Source organism: Eublepharis macularius, chromosome 11 (genome assembly GCF_028583425.1).
Source record: "Eublepharis macularius isolate TG4126 chromosome 11, MPM_Emac_v1.0, whole genome shotgun sequence".
Taxonomy (NCBI): Eukaryota; Metazoa; Chordata; class Lepidosauria; order Squamata; family Eublepharidae; genus Eublepharis; species Eublepharis macularius.
The window spans coordinates 54257635-54273708 of NC_072800.1; the positions used below are offsets into that span (position 1 = coordinate 54257635).

General features: G+C 38.5%; 2 protein-coding genes across 4 annotated transcripts in view; one reads left to right on the forward strand and one right to left on the reverse strand.

The window, feature by feature from the left end:
- The window catches only part of ANKMY2 (ankyrin repeat and MYND domain containing 2), a 28465-nt gene extending 26173 nt beyond the window's left edge, over positions 1-2292 (forward strand). For both annotated transcript variants that reach the window (XM_054990798.1, XM_054990799.1), the window contains 3 exons: positions 202-330; positions 489-630; positions 1540-2292. In XM_054990798.1, coding sequence (XP_054846773.1) covers positions 202-330; positions 489-630; positions 1540-1760 — 492 coding nt within the window. In that variant the 3' untranslated portion in view covers positions 1761-2292. The remainder of the gene's footprint in view (positions 1-201; positions 331-488; positions 631-1539) is intronic.
- A 101-nt stretch (positions 2293-2393) lies between these two features.
- Positions 2394-16074, reverse strand: part of LRRC72 (leucine rich repeat containing 72) — a 30326-nt gene continuing 16645 nt past the window's right edge. The window contains exons 5-9 of one of the 2 annotated variants that reach the window (XM_054990804.1): positions 13054-13167; positions 9063-9152; positions 5299-5463; positions 4155-4182; positions 2394-3115 (exon numbers count right to left, since the gene is read on the reverse strand). In XM_054990804.1, the coding sequence (XP_054846779.1) occupies positions 2950-3115; positions 4155-4182; positions 5299-5463; positions 9063-9152; positions 13054-13167 (563 nt within the window). In that variant the 3' untranslated portion in view covers positions 2394-2949. The remainder of the gene's footprint in view (positions 3116-4154; positions 4183-5298; positions 5464-9062; positions 9153-13053; positions 13168-16074) is intronic. The other variant, XM_054990805.1, reaches the window with a different exon arrangement.

The window sequence follows — 16074 nt, forward strand, 5'->3', positions numbered from 1 at the left end:
CTTGTAACATAGCGGGCAAAGAAGTTGAATGCTCAGCTGAGGGCTGCGCAAACGGCTGCCTTTGTTAAACCATGTATTGAACTGCAAGCATAATTTTTTGCTGTGTGTACTTTCGAGTTTTCTAGATACTCTTCTAATTGGTTTTATTAGTGCACTTTTGCTGTGACATTCAGTCATTTTTATTTTTCCCACATTCCTCAGGGTTCTGATCCTACAGCATTCTCTGTCCTGACACAAGCCATTACTGGCCAAGTAGGTTTTGTAGAGGCTGAGTTTTGCACAACATGTGGGGAAAAGGGAGCAGCCAAACGATGTTCAATATGCAAAATGGTGAGAATTTACATTTCCCATTTTAAAATCAACTAACAGTTTAGAGTTTGATCTTCCTCATCCATGTGACAGGATACATATTGTACCCTGAACAATTCTGATATGTGTAGTGGTGTTAATTGTTTTGACATGTAAAACATTTGTTTGATCATTCTCAGGTTATCTATTGTGATCAGAACTGCCAGAAAATGCATTGGTTTACACACAAGAAAGCATGCAAGATGCTAAAAGAGGCCCATGAGAAGCAGGAGATGGAAGCTGCTAAAGAAAAAAAGCGGCAAGAAAAAAAGCTAAAAAGAGGTTGATGCACTTTGTTACAAATAGCATTCATGATGAAAGTCTTCACAGAGGAGTCTTCGAAATAGTGCCACTAATAGTTATGCCTGACCAGTGCCAGCATGTTTATCTAATACACTACCCAACTGATATTCTCCCCCTTTAGTATACTTTAGCAATAATTCAGTATGTTTATAGAGGTATGTTTACACATTCATACTCTTAGCTGCATAAGGAACTGTATTCATACTAAGGCCCATCCATCAGTGAGTGGTAGTGCGCCTATAGCCACAGTCACTGCCAGTGCCAGGGTTTCTGGAGCCTGCGGCAACCCCCACCCTGTGTGCGTGTGCGCGCCACAGACTTTGCGATGACATCATCGTGCAATGACGTCATCACGCAGTGCAAGCCGGGGGCATTCGCCGGCAGATGGCTGGGGAGGCGGGTGGAGGCTGGTCCACGCTCCGCCCTGGCAGCGGCTCGTGGCTGCTGCGCCCGGCTGGGTCGTGTGGCAGCAGCATCGGCAGCAGCACAGGGCTGGCTGGCTGCAGCAGCTGCGGGCCAGCCATGCCAGCTCCGCAGTGCGCACCTCCGCCCCTGACACCGCCTCTCCAGTGCCCTCACACCTGAGGCCACCGTCTACCTGGCCTCTATGGGTGCGCCGGCCCTGACCACAGTCGGGTTAGGTGAATAAATCAATTATCTAGTCTCTGGAAACGATTCAGTATTCCTTCCTAGTGAACCGACTCACAAATACAACATGTTCCTCTGGCTTGACTAACTAGAACCTCATGGACCCATTATGACTTCATTACAAATGTATTTTTAATTTTTGAGATAAATGGTGTTGATCTTAGTTTGTGTGCATGCCTTGCTCATTTGCTTCTAAGTATGAATTTAACTGTAATTTATTTTTTGTTCGTTTTCTCCTAGAAGGTGCACAAGCATCAGAATCTACTTCAAATGAAGAACAGTTTGTTTCTGTATCGGGAGATAGTAAAGAGGTAGAACCAAATTGTGAGGGGGACAAAACAAAAGAAATCATTCCCAACAAGCAGATACCTGTACCATCATTTCAGGATGACAGTCTCTCTGAAGAAGAGACTAATTCAACAGATACCGCTACCACAAAAGCTCATAAATCTGAGGAGTAGGTGAGGCCTCACTGGGGAGCCAAACCTTTTTTTTTTTTTTTAAAGAGATACTCTATACTACAGTGTTGTGAAGCGTAACTCCACAGGATGTAGTTGTGCTCACTCAGTCACATACGCTGTGATTCAACATATGGCAACTTGTTTGTTGAGTTTAATTGTGTCACTCTCTCCTAGATTCAGAGGACACGAGCTTAACCATCTGGTCAAAATCAGAATAGCCTATCCATCTGTCTTCATAGCTACACTGAGCAGAGTAGGCTTTCAATTGTATATAGGCAATAGAAGCATTTGGTAGCAGAATGGCAACTCTTACATTAAACTGAAGTAACTCATTTCTTAATTATATTGGGTTTCAATGTATTAAAAATACTATAAATGAAGTAAATTAACTACCGAGGCCCTATTAAATGGTAGGCATTGAAACATCTGAAAAGTAAATACTACGTTCTTTCGGAACTTCAGCTATTTAGAAAATGATTTTTGCTTTATTTTTTCTTACGTCCCTGTTTTCATTAAATGAATCTTGATAGTCCATATTGACTTGATTGAATTATTACTTTGTTAAAACAATACTGTATTGAAGTAAGTTATAGAAAATCACATTTTTAAAAATACTGGTGAGATAGTGTTTCCTATCAAATCTGTTGACAGCCCAATGAAATAGCTAGAATTTGACAACATTCCACAGAGGAAGGTGGAGAACAGACAAGTATAGCTTGATACATCCCACTAAGCACTAGGTGTAGTACAGTAGGGATCTATCTGTAATTAAACGAAGTTTCTTTCCGATTTGCTTACACCCTCTATATTCACAGCAAGAGCAACAGTAGAGTTGTACTGGGATACTTATAGTGCAATCCTAAACAGAATTAAACCAGTCTAATCCCACTGAAGTCAATGGGGTTAAACTGGAGTAACTCTGCTTAGGATTTCATTGTTGAGCTGATGTGAAACAAGTGTCCAGAAAGCCTAACTATCAGCTGAGAGTTCAGAAGCTGCATTGAACCGATAGACTATGCTTTCAAATATTGTTAGCAGGAAGAGGTTCTTAAATGATAAAAAGTAATAAAACACACTGAAGATTTTTTCTGCATTGAAAAACCTTTGAAGGTTATAACGAAAATGTTTTAACATCAGTAATGGCAAAAAGAGAGGTTCTTATGACTTAAATTCCTAAGGAAACCTGCAGCTATCTGAATTTTATTGTCAGTTTCTCTGGCTTTTTTTCTGGTTTGGTGCCAAGACGTTTTTCTTCAGAGGTGGGTACTTTATCCCAGTTAACAGTAGAGAACTCCATTATAGAACGTTTCATTGCCCTCACAAAGACAGCATCTTCTGGATTTTCAAATGGAATTCTTAAAGAAAGAACAAATTGTAAAAAAAACTTACTATGCCGTGAAGAAACTAATGCTTAATGTAGCAGTGTGCTGACATTGAATTGTGAATATTTTAATACGTACTTTGTACCATGTAGCACCCTGAAGAAATAAAGCAAAGTTTATTCAGCGTAAAGGTAACAGAAGCCAAAAAGTGTTACAGCACAAGTGCCACTATTACAGTTTCTCCCATTTAAATCCTTGTGCTTTTAAAGTGCTTAAATCTGGTTAGACTGACATCTAAGAATTCAAGCACTTTATTAAAACTTCTGCAATCTATTTAATAGCTAATTTCGTAACATAACAATGAATGTTCTTAGGCAATCAACTGTACTCTAGAGGTTTCATGATCTTGGGAGTAGTGAGAGAACCTGAGGCAGATCATATATTTGTATGTGTTGGATAACTATGAGATACAGCTTTTCTCTTGGAATACACTGGGTTGGTTAGTAGAGATCTTCCTGCTGAAGCCCCTTGGAAAACAGTTCAGGGGGAGGGGTCAGGGAACCCCCTGGAAAAACACAGGATGGAACATCAGGATCTGAGTGGGAAACCACAAAAATCACAGACACTTCTGGGGCTTTGCAGTTGGATTTCAAGTATCTGTGGAAGCTCTGTTTCTATAACTGAACTAAACATACTGCAGTTGGGCTCACATTTCTGAAACATGTTTGTATAGTATTAAAAGTCTATTACATGTAAAGCCCAATAATGTATCATTATGTAATTTTATTTAAAAGGTTTAAGCCACCTTTCCACCCAAGCCTGTGAACGATCAAAAGCATTAAAAGAAACTTTAAAATATATAGTATAAAACTAATTAAACAAAACACACAGAGGACAAGGAGGGTCAGTGAGGAAAGGCTAGAGTTAACTCTTCAACTGCTGGCAGTAGGGGGACTGATGGATTTCCCTGAGCAGGAAATTCCATAGTTTGGGTGCCACAAAAATATCTTCTTGGGGATCTTGTATTAGATTTTTAACAGCGAAATTAAAGAAAAGTGATCAAGCTACTTACTTAACCAAGTGATTTCCAAACTCACAACCTAAAACAAGTGTAGAACAAGTTATTAAAATTATGTATATAATTTTAGTCAACAGATACATAATACTAAACCATAACAGCCAATTCTAAATGCCACAGTTATAAATAAAAGTAAGTTAGCAATGTCATCTAAATTATTTCCTCAATGTGAGAATTTTCTTCTGATCAATACTAATTCAATTCCAGGTGAGTTTTTTTTTTCTGGTAAAGCAAATGCTTTTTCTCTCTTTGGTGACCAGGTGTGATACCAGTTATGCATGACAATAGGAGCAGTGAACAGAGGTATCCATTTCTAAAGATATTTGTTCATTAAGATGAACTTTGGGTGGATCTGGCGGTAGTCACTTTGCAGCTGGGGGTGGGTATAAGGTAGCAGTGTTTATGCAGCACGCTTAAAAATATTTTTTTCAGGAGTCATAGGTTTGAATATCTACTGTAAGTTCTGAAAACATGAGAATACTTCAATTTTAGTGAATGCCTTAAAATTATTCTTTAAAATAACTGTTTTATGCTCATTTCTTGAATTAGTAGCCAGAAGGATTTTGTAATCTGTGAACTGGCCTTTAGTCACCCAACAGGAGCTCTGTAGATGGTGTGATTTACAGTTTTGTATAAAAAAATTTAGTCAGACCCAGAAGACATGGCTTGAGTTCTCCGTCCTGCAAAAGCAGAGGGATGCACCCTACGCATAAGCTGTAATTGACGTAAAACTGTTCTAGAGCCTATAGCAGTTTATTTATCAAGCACAATATTGGCATATCAGTCAATATAAAATCATGGTGCCATGACCTGGATAGCCCAGGCAAGCCCAATCTTCTCAGATCTTGGAAGCTAAGTAGCATTGGGCTTGGTTAGTAATTGAATGGGAAACCTCCATAGAAGTTCAAGGGTCACTATGCAGAGGCAGGCAATGGCAAACCACCTCTGTCTCTTGCCTTGTGACAGGGTTTCCATAGGTTGGCTACAACTTGATGGCATTTTCCATCAAAATCATGGCAACACATCTGCTCAAAGTAAGGCAATTACAAAGGTAAAAGTCTTTATAAATTGAAGCCACAGTACAAAAAGGAATAAGTAATGATTATCAGTGACGTCATTTCTCCAAATAACTGAATACCTGGAGGTAGGCGCAACACTTTGGTAAATGACCAGATTTTGTTAAATTGTGCCTTAGGCAACAGCGGTACATCTATTCTTTTCCCAAATCCTATAGACTGGAGGACAAGCGTCTTCTTGTGATTGTAAATGTTCAGAGCCAATGATCTTTCTTTGGTGGTTATTTCTGTAAAATATAAATAGATATTTTCTGTAAGTTTAATCATTTGGTTACATAATGGAGAAAACTTGCTACAATACATTTCTTTGTCAACTGAAATAAAATATGGCACAGATACATTTTGTCATAGAGAAGATTGAAAACAGAGCTTAATAAAAATTAGACATGTGAAAATGTCACTGTAACGATTTGAAGTAAATGTGTATGTGTCCTTAAATGCTTGGTGTGGTATAGATGAAGAGTGGGAGTGAAAGAGGGATGAGTGAGTGATAGGATTGGTTGATGACAGAGTGTGGGCGGAGGGAATGCAGTTTTAGACTGAGTGGAGAAAAAAAGATTCAGTCAGGGCAAGAGAGGCAAGCTGTGTGCAGCCTGAGCTTGTTTATGTTGTCTGAGAGAAATATAACCTGTGTAGAAGCCTGAACTGTGTGTTTGTAAAAGGACATCCAGTCACGAGAAAGCAGGCAAACTGTGTGTGCTCCTGAGAAAAGGTCTTACTTGTAATTGAGAGAGAATATCAAAAGCTGGCATGCTGTGTGTAAAGCCGGAGAGAAGATTTGTGTGACTGGGTTTAAGTAAAGTAACTTTAAGAATTAAGAACTACTCTTTGGAAACCAAGTTTTAGAAATAATATGAAACCAATATGCTTCTTATAAAAATAAAAGTTTATATTGGTTTTTTATATCCCAAAGTATCTGTCATTCCTATATCCCATTCCTTTCCGCAGGGCCACATAGTACCACGAAAAAGCTTGACCCTTGGGCACGTTACTAAGAGAAATTTAAGTTATTCTGGAATTTAATTCCTGGTGGCAGCAATCTACCAAGAGGGGGCAAGAACAAAAGGCTTAAAGACCAAATCTACCCAAGAGAATGGGGTCGTAACAGTCACTTTACATATTCTATTACTAGACTAATAGTCCAAAATTCAATAGCAGTTTAGTAAAGCTGACAAATTTTGATTCCTGACAAACAATTGCAGATTTTTTGTATTCTCACTGAATGCTACTGGGTTAAAATACATAGGAGCAAATGGGTTAGAACAAGCAGCTGGGAGAGTCTCTTTTAATATGGATATCCAGGGCTTTTTTTTCAGCTGGAATGTGGTGGAACGGAGTTCTGACATCTCTTGAAAATGGTCACATGGCCAGTGGTCCTGCCCCCTGATCTTCAGACAATGGGGAGTTTAGATTGCCCTCCGCGCCACTTGGCGTAGAGGGCAATCTAAACTCCCCTCTGTCTGGAGATCAGGGGGCAGGGCCAACGGCCATGTGACCATTTTCACCGAGGGCAATTTAAACTTTAAAAAACTCCCCCCTTGTTCCAGCTGACCCCAAGTGATGTCATTGTGCAGTCCTGGGAGCATGCACACACTTTGTGCATGCGCCTGTGGTACCAGGGGTACCACCTCCTGCCAAGAGTTGCCCCCTATGATGGCAACCCACTGAGCTCCACCATCTCTTTTCCCAGAAAAAAAGCCCTGGGGATATCCCTGTTAAATCACTTTTAATAGGGGTTTATGGGAATCAAAATGAAATTGCAATACTGGTACCTAGTGATAATATGTAAGCAAGCATGTACCTTGTGTATACATTGATAATAGATCACAATACATTTTTGTAATGATTTGTATTGTAGTGTCAAGAGACAGGTTCCTGTAAGAGCACTCAAAAGATCATGTCTAGTTTTTTAAAAAGAGCTCTGTAGATGGTATTATTTACAGTCAAGAGCCTGATGCCTGCAGAAATGAAGGCTTGTGGCCACAGTTCCGGAAGGTCCTTTTGAAGCACCCAGTGCTTCAATTGTGTTTTCCTAATCAGATCTGTGATCTTTTCTTTGAACAGTAGTCTTCCCATGCTACATTACAAACTGCTTTTGAAACCTCCAAATAGCCTACAATTGTGATACTGCTGGTCAGGTTACAAGGAGGCAATTTCTTGCGTGAAAAGATTTGTTTAAACTATCACTTTTTTATATCATATCCGTCAAAGGAGCACAAAACAGCATACATTCTGCTGTCTCCATTTTCTTCTTCACAGCAAATCTGTGAGGGAGAGTGAGTAGCTGGCCTAAGAGCACAAAGCAAGCTTCATGGTAAGACCTCTCATATTCTAGCCTGATGCTCTTATCACTGGATTCCATTGGCTCTCTTTATTCAGCTTCAGTAAAAAGGCAGGATAAAAATATTTTAAGTAAATGAAATTAAACAGGTATGCTAGATAGCCTGTTTTTACAACTTTAGCACCGGTGAATATCAGTGATGGAAACATTAAACAGAGGTGTTTCTAAAAACTACACAGAATCCAACCAGTTAAAACACCGTAAAAGAACAAGAGTCCAGTAGCACCTATAAGATTGAGAAAATTTGTGGTAGGGTATGAGCTTTTGTGAGCCACAGCTCATTTCTTCAGATACTTCTTCATGACTCACGAAAGCTCATACCCTACCACAAATTTTGTTAGTCTTATAGGTGCAACTGGACTCTTGCTCTTTTCTACTGCTACAGACACTAATTCTTGCTCTAATTCTACTGCTAAAACACTAATTCACTCCCATTAATTTCAAAGGGAGAGTTTACACAATATTAACTCATTGAGTTTAAAAGAAATTTAAAGGTGATTAACACTCAGCAAACTGTACTTTCCCCTGATTACATGAATAAAAAATTTTTTCCCATCAAAACTGAGAAGTGATGGGCACCCTTAATTTTTGCCAATTAACCCAACAAATTGCTACTCCTTGAAAGAGAGTCTTACTGAGTTATGGGCTACGGACAAGTTTACAAATAATAAAATTTGCTGCTGCTGCATCCAAACAGCAACTGGAGATCCCAGAGCCAAATCCAGCCTCACACCTGGTTTCAAGTTGCCAAAAAGTAGTGGGAAAAAGGGGTGTCAGTGATAAAAGAAATCAGTTGGGAGTAAAGTGCTGGCCCACTGTTCCTCACTCTTGGAAAAACTAGCTAGAAGGGAGAGGCTTCCCTGGAACCCACTGTATTCATGTTTTGACCCACATATTGAGAGTTCATGTGGAAAAACAAGCAAGACAAGAGCTGGTGCTTAGCCTACTGCTAGATGAAATGCGTAACTGAATGTTATAAGAAAACATGCACTTCTTTCAGGTTTTGTCAAGAAGGGAAAGTAGTTCTTAATGCTTTTAAAATTAGTTACCAAAGGTTGTTACCAAATTTAAAATTTATGTTTCAAAGAGAACTGTCTGTGACTGATCTTTAAAAAGTCTACTTGACAATGGATTTCCATACCCAGACTACTTAATTGCAATTATAACAGATATGTATTTCATCTTGTACAGTGTGCTGACTGAGACCTGCACAACTTAACTTGCACATTTGAAGACAATACCTGTTTACCTTCCACAAAGATTTCTTAAAGATAAATGTAAATAATTGTATAAGATAAATGAAATCTTTTAACAGACACGTTTTCAGAATTAATAAAATTAATTTTCCCTATTTAATATATTTTTAAAAAGATCTATACATTTTCTTGCTTTACTGAAATATTCCAATAATTCTATTTCTGCACAATCACAAGTATGTATGTAATTGATCTCTCTGATGGTGAAGAAAATAAAACCAATTTATACCTTTTCTATCAAGCAACAGAACTGACGGGAGATGGTATAGTACATAAAGACGGTATCTGCAGTCTTGTGACAGAGGGTTATTAAACAAATCTGCAGGAGTTGAAAAACAAAGAAAACAGGAGCAGAGACTCTGAAAATCAGTAACCATATTGCAATGGTCAGTATTTATTTACTGGAGAACTTTAGCAATTTCTATCTGCAAAACACCTTTCAAAAGTTGTGTGGGCTATTGTATATTGTACCTCTGAATTATTGTCAAGGTGGGAGGGGGATATAAACAATCCCTCCCTACCTGAGCAGCTGGATCCCGAGATCTGCATTGTGGGTATAATCCACACTGGAAGTGCATCACAAGTTTTTCTCCACTTCTATTCAAAGCAGATCAATTTCCAAACTTATTTTACTGTTTGCAGTTGTTCAGTAAATCAAGGAACTTTGCCCGTACAAGTAAGCTTAGGAGAAAAAAATTGGCAATCAACATGAAACTAAGGGCAGAGTGGAACCAGTCCATTTGGTGTTTTCCCCACTACATTGCAGATCTCGGGGAATCTATCCACATGCTTTGGAGACATGCCTATATGAAAGAGAAAGGGCTACAAAATCTTTTTTGTGGTGGAATAACCAAGGTAACATAAAACAGCTAAGGAGTTCCGTGGTTGGGAATACAGATCCTTTTGGGGAAAGGTTAATAATAGAAGACTGCCGATGGATCAGAATGGAGGTCTGACATGTTGCTTTCAGCAGTTGCCAGAAGGAAATCTACAAGCAGGACAACATTCATCCCCAGCTCCTGACATTCAGAGATACATTGCTTCTGAACACAGATGCTCTTTTTAGGTAATAGCCGTTGCATATTATAGGCTGTATATTGATTGATCTCTGGTTGTTTGGACCTCTTTTAACTGTACTACTACCTTATTTATTCCAAGATTTATTTTTAGATACCATTTTAACTTGCCATGACTCCTTTCAAGGAGAAATGCAGACTAAAAATGCTGTAAATAAATAAAATTGTGTCAACCACTCAGGGCATCTTTTAAAAAGGGCTAATGTATGTTTGTTTTAAGTTCTAGAGACTGAACAGGGATTTGAAAGGAACACCAGCCATATTCTATGAGGGTGTCAGGCAACCGTCTGTCAGCCTACAAGTGTACTGCAACGTATTGAGTCCACCAACCCCACTAGCAAACTGTTAGTCTACAGCAAGAACTGATAAACTTCCCTGAGAACTATATAATACTGTGTATCAGTGGTATTCTGTGGCTTGCAGAGAGCCATATTTTTAATTACTACTACTAAATAAGCAGGTGGAAGCTGTGGCCAGAAGTGCTTTTACCAGCTTCAGCTGATAGCCAGGTGGGTGGGAAGAAGAGAAGGAAGCAAGAAAAGGAGATAACCTATTGGGGCTTTCAGAAAAGGGAAAGAAGAAATAGTGTGAGAGAGGAAAATAAGATGCCCCTACTAGCACGTCTTTGCAGGTCCACTACTTGTTTTACTTAATTTAGATACTGCTTCTCAAAAAAATACTCAAGGCGGTTAATTTTCAATAAAAACATAAAATAAAAAACAAACACACCAAGACCACAACAACCTCAGATAGAACAATAACTTAATTCAAAGGGATTTCAAAATGAAAACACCTTTAACTTATTGGAAGATGAGGCCAGTTGCCCCTTTTCCAGGCTTTCCACAACTTAGGGGTGGCAGGTCCTTTTCTGAGTCCCTGCAAGTCCAATCTTGGATAATGCAGTTTCCTGAAAGACAGTCTCACCCAGTGCTCTCAAAACTCAGGCAGGTGGAAATAGTTGGAAACAGTTGTAATAGGTGGTTATGAGCACGGGACGCTAACCTGGACTATAACCGGGTTTGATTCCCCACTCCTCCACTTGAAGCCAGCTGGATGACCTTGGGTTAGTCACAGTTCTCTGGAGCTCTCTCAGCCCCACCCACCTCACAGGGTGGTTTGTTGTGGCGATAATAATAGCATACTTTGTAAACCACACTGAGTGGGCGTTAAGTTGTCCTGAAGGTGGGTATATAAATCGAATGTTGTTGTTGTTGTTGTTGTTGTTATTATTAGGTAGAAACAGTCCTTCAGATGCTTTAGACTCAAGAATTGAACTGGGCCAGGAAACACACAAAGCGCAGGCTAATTCAATGCTAAGTCACACTTAGCACCCAATGTATGGACCCGTTATTCTTGGAAAGATGTTACTGGTCTGTTTTAATAATAGTTATATGTACATATAATCTATAATCTGACACTCTTAAAAAATAGTTCAATACAGAACATCTGTTTAAAAAGCATATCCTTTTGTGAATTCTCTCATTACATAACTATAAACATGAAAATTACCATAATTAATTTCATTCAGAGAACCACAAGATGGCAGTAGTAGGAAGATCACTACTTTTACAGCTCTGAAACAGCTAGTCCCACCTTCTCTACAAATACTGTTAATGGTGAACAGTGCCCACAGTCTGGAGTTTCACGTAAGAAAAGAAAATATATAGCAAATATTTCTTGTAAAATAATAGATGACTTACTATTTTATCAGGACAGCTAGACTGAGTTTCCATTTAAATACAAATCGGTGAATGGCTAGAGCTAAAGTAATGGAAATATGGTATGTGCCCACACATGCATATCTGTATGCGGCTTTTGATTTTGTTTTTTAATGTATACTTTGTACATAACTGGATTTTAGTGCTGCATGTTGTTTTGGATGTCTTCAGGCAAAAAGACAACTCAGAAACATTGTAAAAGCAATACAACTGAATACAATGTGATATTTACTTGCTGTACAGCCAACCCTAATTAAACAGAATTATTTCTCAACATTTCATTTCTAAAAATAGTTATTCCTTTTCCATACTCCTTGGGCATGTCCATTCATTCTGGCATGCTGCTAGTTTTTGGAAACTATAAAAATGATAAGATGACTTCACTGCAACATAATCTGTTTTTTACTGTAATTCCTTTACCTCTGATGAATCCTCTAACAGCCAAGACACAAACAAACAGGGTTCAGTTATACAAAGTATGCACTCCTGTGTAAGAAGGATGTCTTGCTGGATCAGACAAAAATTCACAAAGTCTCACAATCTTTGTAAGAATTTGTGGTAGACTACTTAGTCCCCATCCCTGATACATCCACCTTGAGTGGCCTAACTTGACAATTTATATCTATGGACAGATAGTGATTTTTGTTAAGACATTTTGAATTTATTAGAGAACCAGGAAGAAGAGAGGCCAATAAATAGGAGACTACAGTGGCTCAAATCAAGGGTGACCAAGACATGGGCTTCCCACTGAGAAATGGAACTTTAAAACTCACTTAATGCAGAGTGCTATTTAAAAGCCAAAACTATATCCTGAAAACAAGGATCCTAAAAATAAGAAAGGGAATGATTTGATTGGCATATTATCCTTATACATTTGACTTGTTTTCAGTTTGGCTCAGGTTCAGGTTCAAGTCACCTTTATACTTCTAGCCATCATTCAGCCTGTTAAATTTATATGTAGTTTAGATGATATTAAACACCTCCATTAATTACTTTACTAAGGCATTAAATTAGTTCCTACTTCTTAAAGATCTGAAAGCCTGGTATGATCTATGAGCACATTCCTTCAGAAGAGATGGAGAAAGATTGCTTACACTTTCACTTTCAATAGGTTAACAACTATAATCCTACTCCCCTGAAGGCAATTTCATACAGCAAAACTTAGTGGCGCCAGCACTGTCTTGTTTATCTTAATATGAAATTTTAGAGTCTCAGGCATTTTCATTCACCCCTTGGTCTGTTCAGTATACTAAAAAAATGCCTGCACTAGTTAAAACATATATCGGTATGTTTAATTATAGAATATTTTTTCTCAGTAAAAGATCTTCCAAAAAAGGTTGGATTTTGACTCAATTTCTTCATCTTAAAAATACTGGAGTTTTGAAATGTGTTAGTGGGGTCCTGCCACTATACAGAAAAAAGTTACTTAAGGTCTGTAGACTCATCATTCCTTTTAGTTCATTCACAGTTGTTTCCAGATTCTTCAATTGGTTGTTATGAAGCAGCAGGATCTGCAATGAGTGTACATGTCTGAGAGCACCTAAAAAGATAATAATGGATTTACAGATGCATTATTGTATAACATGAAATATGAAGATAATCTTAGGATTGCTAATACAAATAATAAGACAGTGTGACCTGTATGTAATCAAATCTAAACTGAAAACCAGTGAGCCATTATTTGACATTCAGTTAAACCTGAACAGTAATATAATCAGATTAAAATAAGCAGAAAAGAGCAAGAGTCCAGTAGCACCTATAAGACTATGAGCTTTCATGAGTCACACAAAAGCTCATACCCTACCTCAAACATTGTTAGTCTTATATGTACTACTGGACTCTTGCTCTTTTCTACTGCTACAGACAGACTAACACAGCTACCCATCAACATTAAAATAAGGATTCAATTTTTTTAGAAAGCATCTAACATGGACTTTCTAACTGGCCCCAATCAAAACTGATCATGAGCACATAAAACCAATATCTGTAACAAGAACCAAAGAACTGGACAATACCCATTCACTAATCACTTTCTATCTTGTCAGTTTTAAGAGCAGGAAACTCATTATTAGTCTGCCTACTACTACCAGAGCCCCACTTCTCCTTTTGATAAAACAGCTTTCTCCCCAACCTCATCTCCAACACTGATCTTATTCAAGTCACCACATGACTTGAAGATCTAAGTTTCCTGAAGATCTAAGTCTTCCCAGCCAAAGGATGGCTTCACATTTTGTACTTACAAACTTGCCTTTTCTGACAATATACCTGATTTTTATTTTTTACATTTATAGTGTAAACAACAGCAAAATGGAACACGGAGTATTACCTTCTAAGGTAAAAAGGGCATATTTAATGGATGGGTAGATTCTCCAATAAGGTTTAGGGGATGGAAAATAATTTCCAACTTCCAGACTCCACCATTGGGAGGCACCCTTCTCTTCTGCTTGAGACTTCCACAGTTGCCAGAGGATTCCAACTATACAAGGTCTTCCTATAATGAATCTTCTAAATGAAATAAGTGGCACAACATGAAGCACATAGACGGTCCTGTAGGTAGGAGTGCCAGTTCAACAGAGGCAATGAAAATCAAGGTAATGAGTAAGGGGGGCGGGGGAATCAGCTAAAATAAAAAAAAACAGTTTCACAATGATGTCCTATTCATCTTGATAGTCAAAACAGTCATCCTTGCCCCTCAAAAGATCCCAAGGTGGGACCAGGTTGCTCTCTTTGTTTATGAGTAGAAGAAACATTTTCGGTCAATTCAGCTTTCTCTTCTCACTATGAGGAGGGCATCCTATGCTGAATGGAACGTCCAAAAACTGTATATAGTTGGATTACTGACTGTCATCAATGAAATATTTCAGAACTCCATATAGAACTCTGTGATCAAAGGAAGCATCAGTTGAAGCAGCAGCGACTATTCTGGAATACTTTACTAAAGGAAGAACCAGTTGCACATGTAGGCACTCTGCAGAAATCTTCTACTGAGGCATTGCTATTAACAGCTGAAGACACAGCAGCATTTCCAATGGAATAAGCAATAATGCCATCCGATACTTGATTACCCTGAGCCTTTTAAGTAATGTCAATGCATTTACATACTATGTGAAGCTTTGAAGAACCTCTTGCCCATGATAGTCATGTGGAATGCTATAAAAAGAATATTAAACCTACTCATATATATGTTCTATGCAAATCCAGTGGGTGCCAGACCTCCTCCTTCATATGTTGTGGCTAAGGGCATAAGGAAGTATAGTGTTTGTGTGTCCTGTGAAAGATGGTGTCAACTTTTTGAATGAATACAGGATCTGTTCTTAGGGTAAGCTTGTCTTTATGGGATAAACACAAGGCTCGGTCAAATGCATAGAACTACCAGCTCAGATACTCCTCATTGAAGTCATTGCTATTAAGAAGAACACCTTTAAAGTCAGTCTTTTTAGCTTTGGATAGAGGATGGGTTAAGGTATGGAGTACAACATGTAACTTCCATGAGGGGAAATGGTGAATTACTGGAGGTTTCAGCAGCAATAGGCCCCAAAGAAACACTTGAGGTGTGGATGTCTAGAAACAGCTATGCCCCTTACTGGTGGCATAGTTGTCACTAACATGGCCATCTGCCTATTAAAAGTTTTACTGAAGTGTTTTCCCCATGCACAGTTAGGTCTTTTTTGTACAAGCAATTTTTACTGCTTTTGGCCCCATACCTTTTTGAGTTTTCTTCCAAATTCCAGATGTTTAACTCCCCCTTCAGATTTCAATGCACAGAAAATTCGGAAGAGAACACTTGAAATGCCCCATTGAAATCTGAAGGGGGAGTTAAGAATGGGCTAAAAGTACAGGAAGCACAAACTTTAAATATCAAGTGGGATTCAGGGCTCTTTAAAGAGTTTTTGTGTTAACCATATTGCAGCAGCGTCGTCTCCCCGCCCTCCTGGTCAGTGCAAGGTTTTTTAAAAAGGCACCAATGTAAAAAGGCTTTTTTTTTTAATTCTGGGAAAAAAACTGGATTTGTTACTGCTCATCCAATCAGGACACGATAAAGGGGAGAGCGAAAAAACAGGCGTCATACAGAAGAAAGCATTCTTTAGTGCCAAAAAGCTGTAGTTTGACTTCACTGATAAAAATACTTTGGGGTATATGGGCAGAGAGAAAAGTTGTAGAAAAGCCAGGGAAAGATCAGTTCTGCAGCAGATGCAGCCTTTCTCCATGCAGAATGCAAAGAAGCCTGGGAAGTAGTTTGGAAACTGAACTGAAGTATTTTGACCACGTGTGCAGAACTCTGGACAGAAACTGATGCAGTGTGGGGCTAGAACTGATGAAAAAGCCCAGTGTGGAAAAAGCCCATTCTAGTCACCATCTAGATGGTGCAAATTCTCTCTTGCACCATCTTAACTGAAGAGAACCAGTATAAAAATTGAACAAATAAAAAAATAATTTATATAAGGTA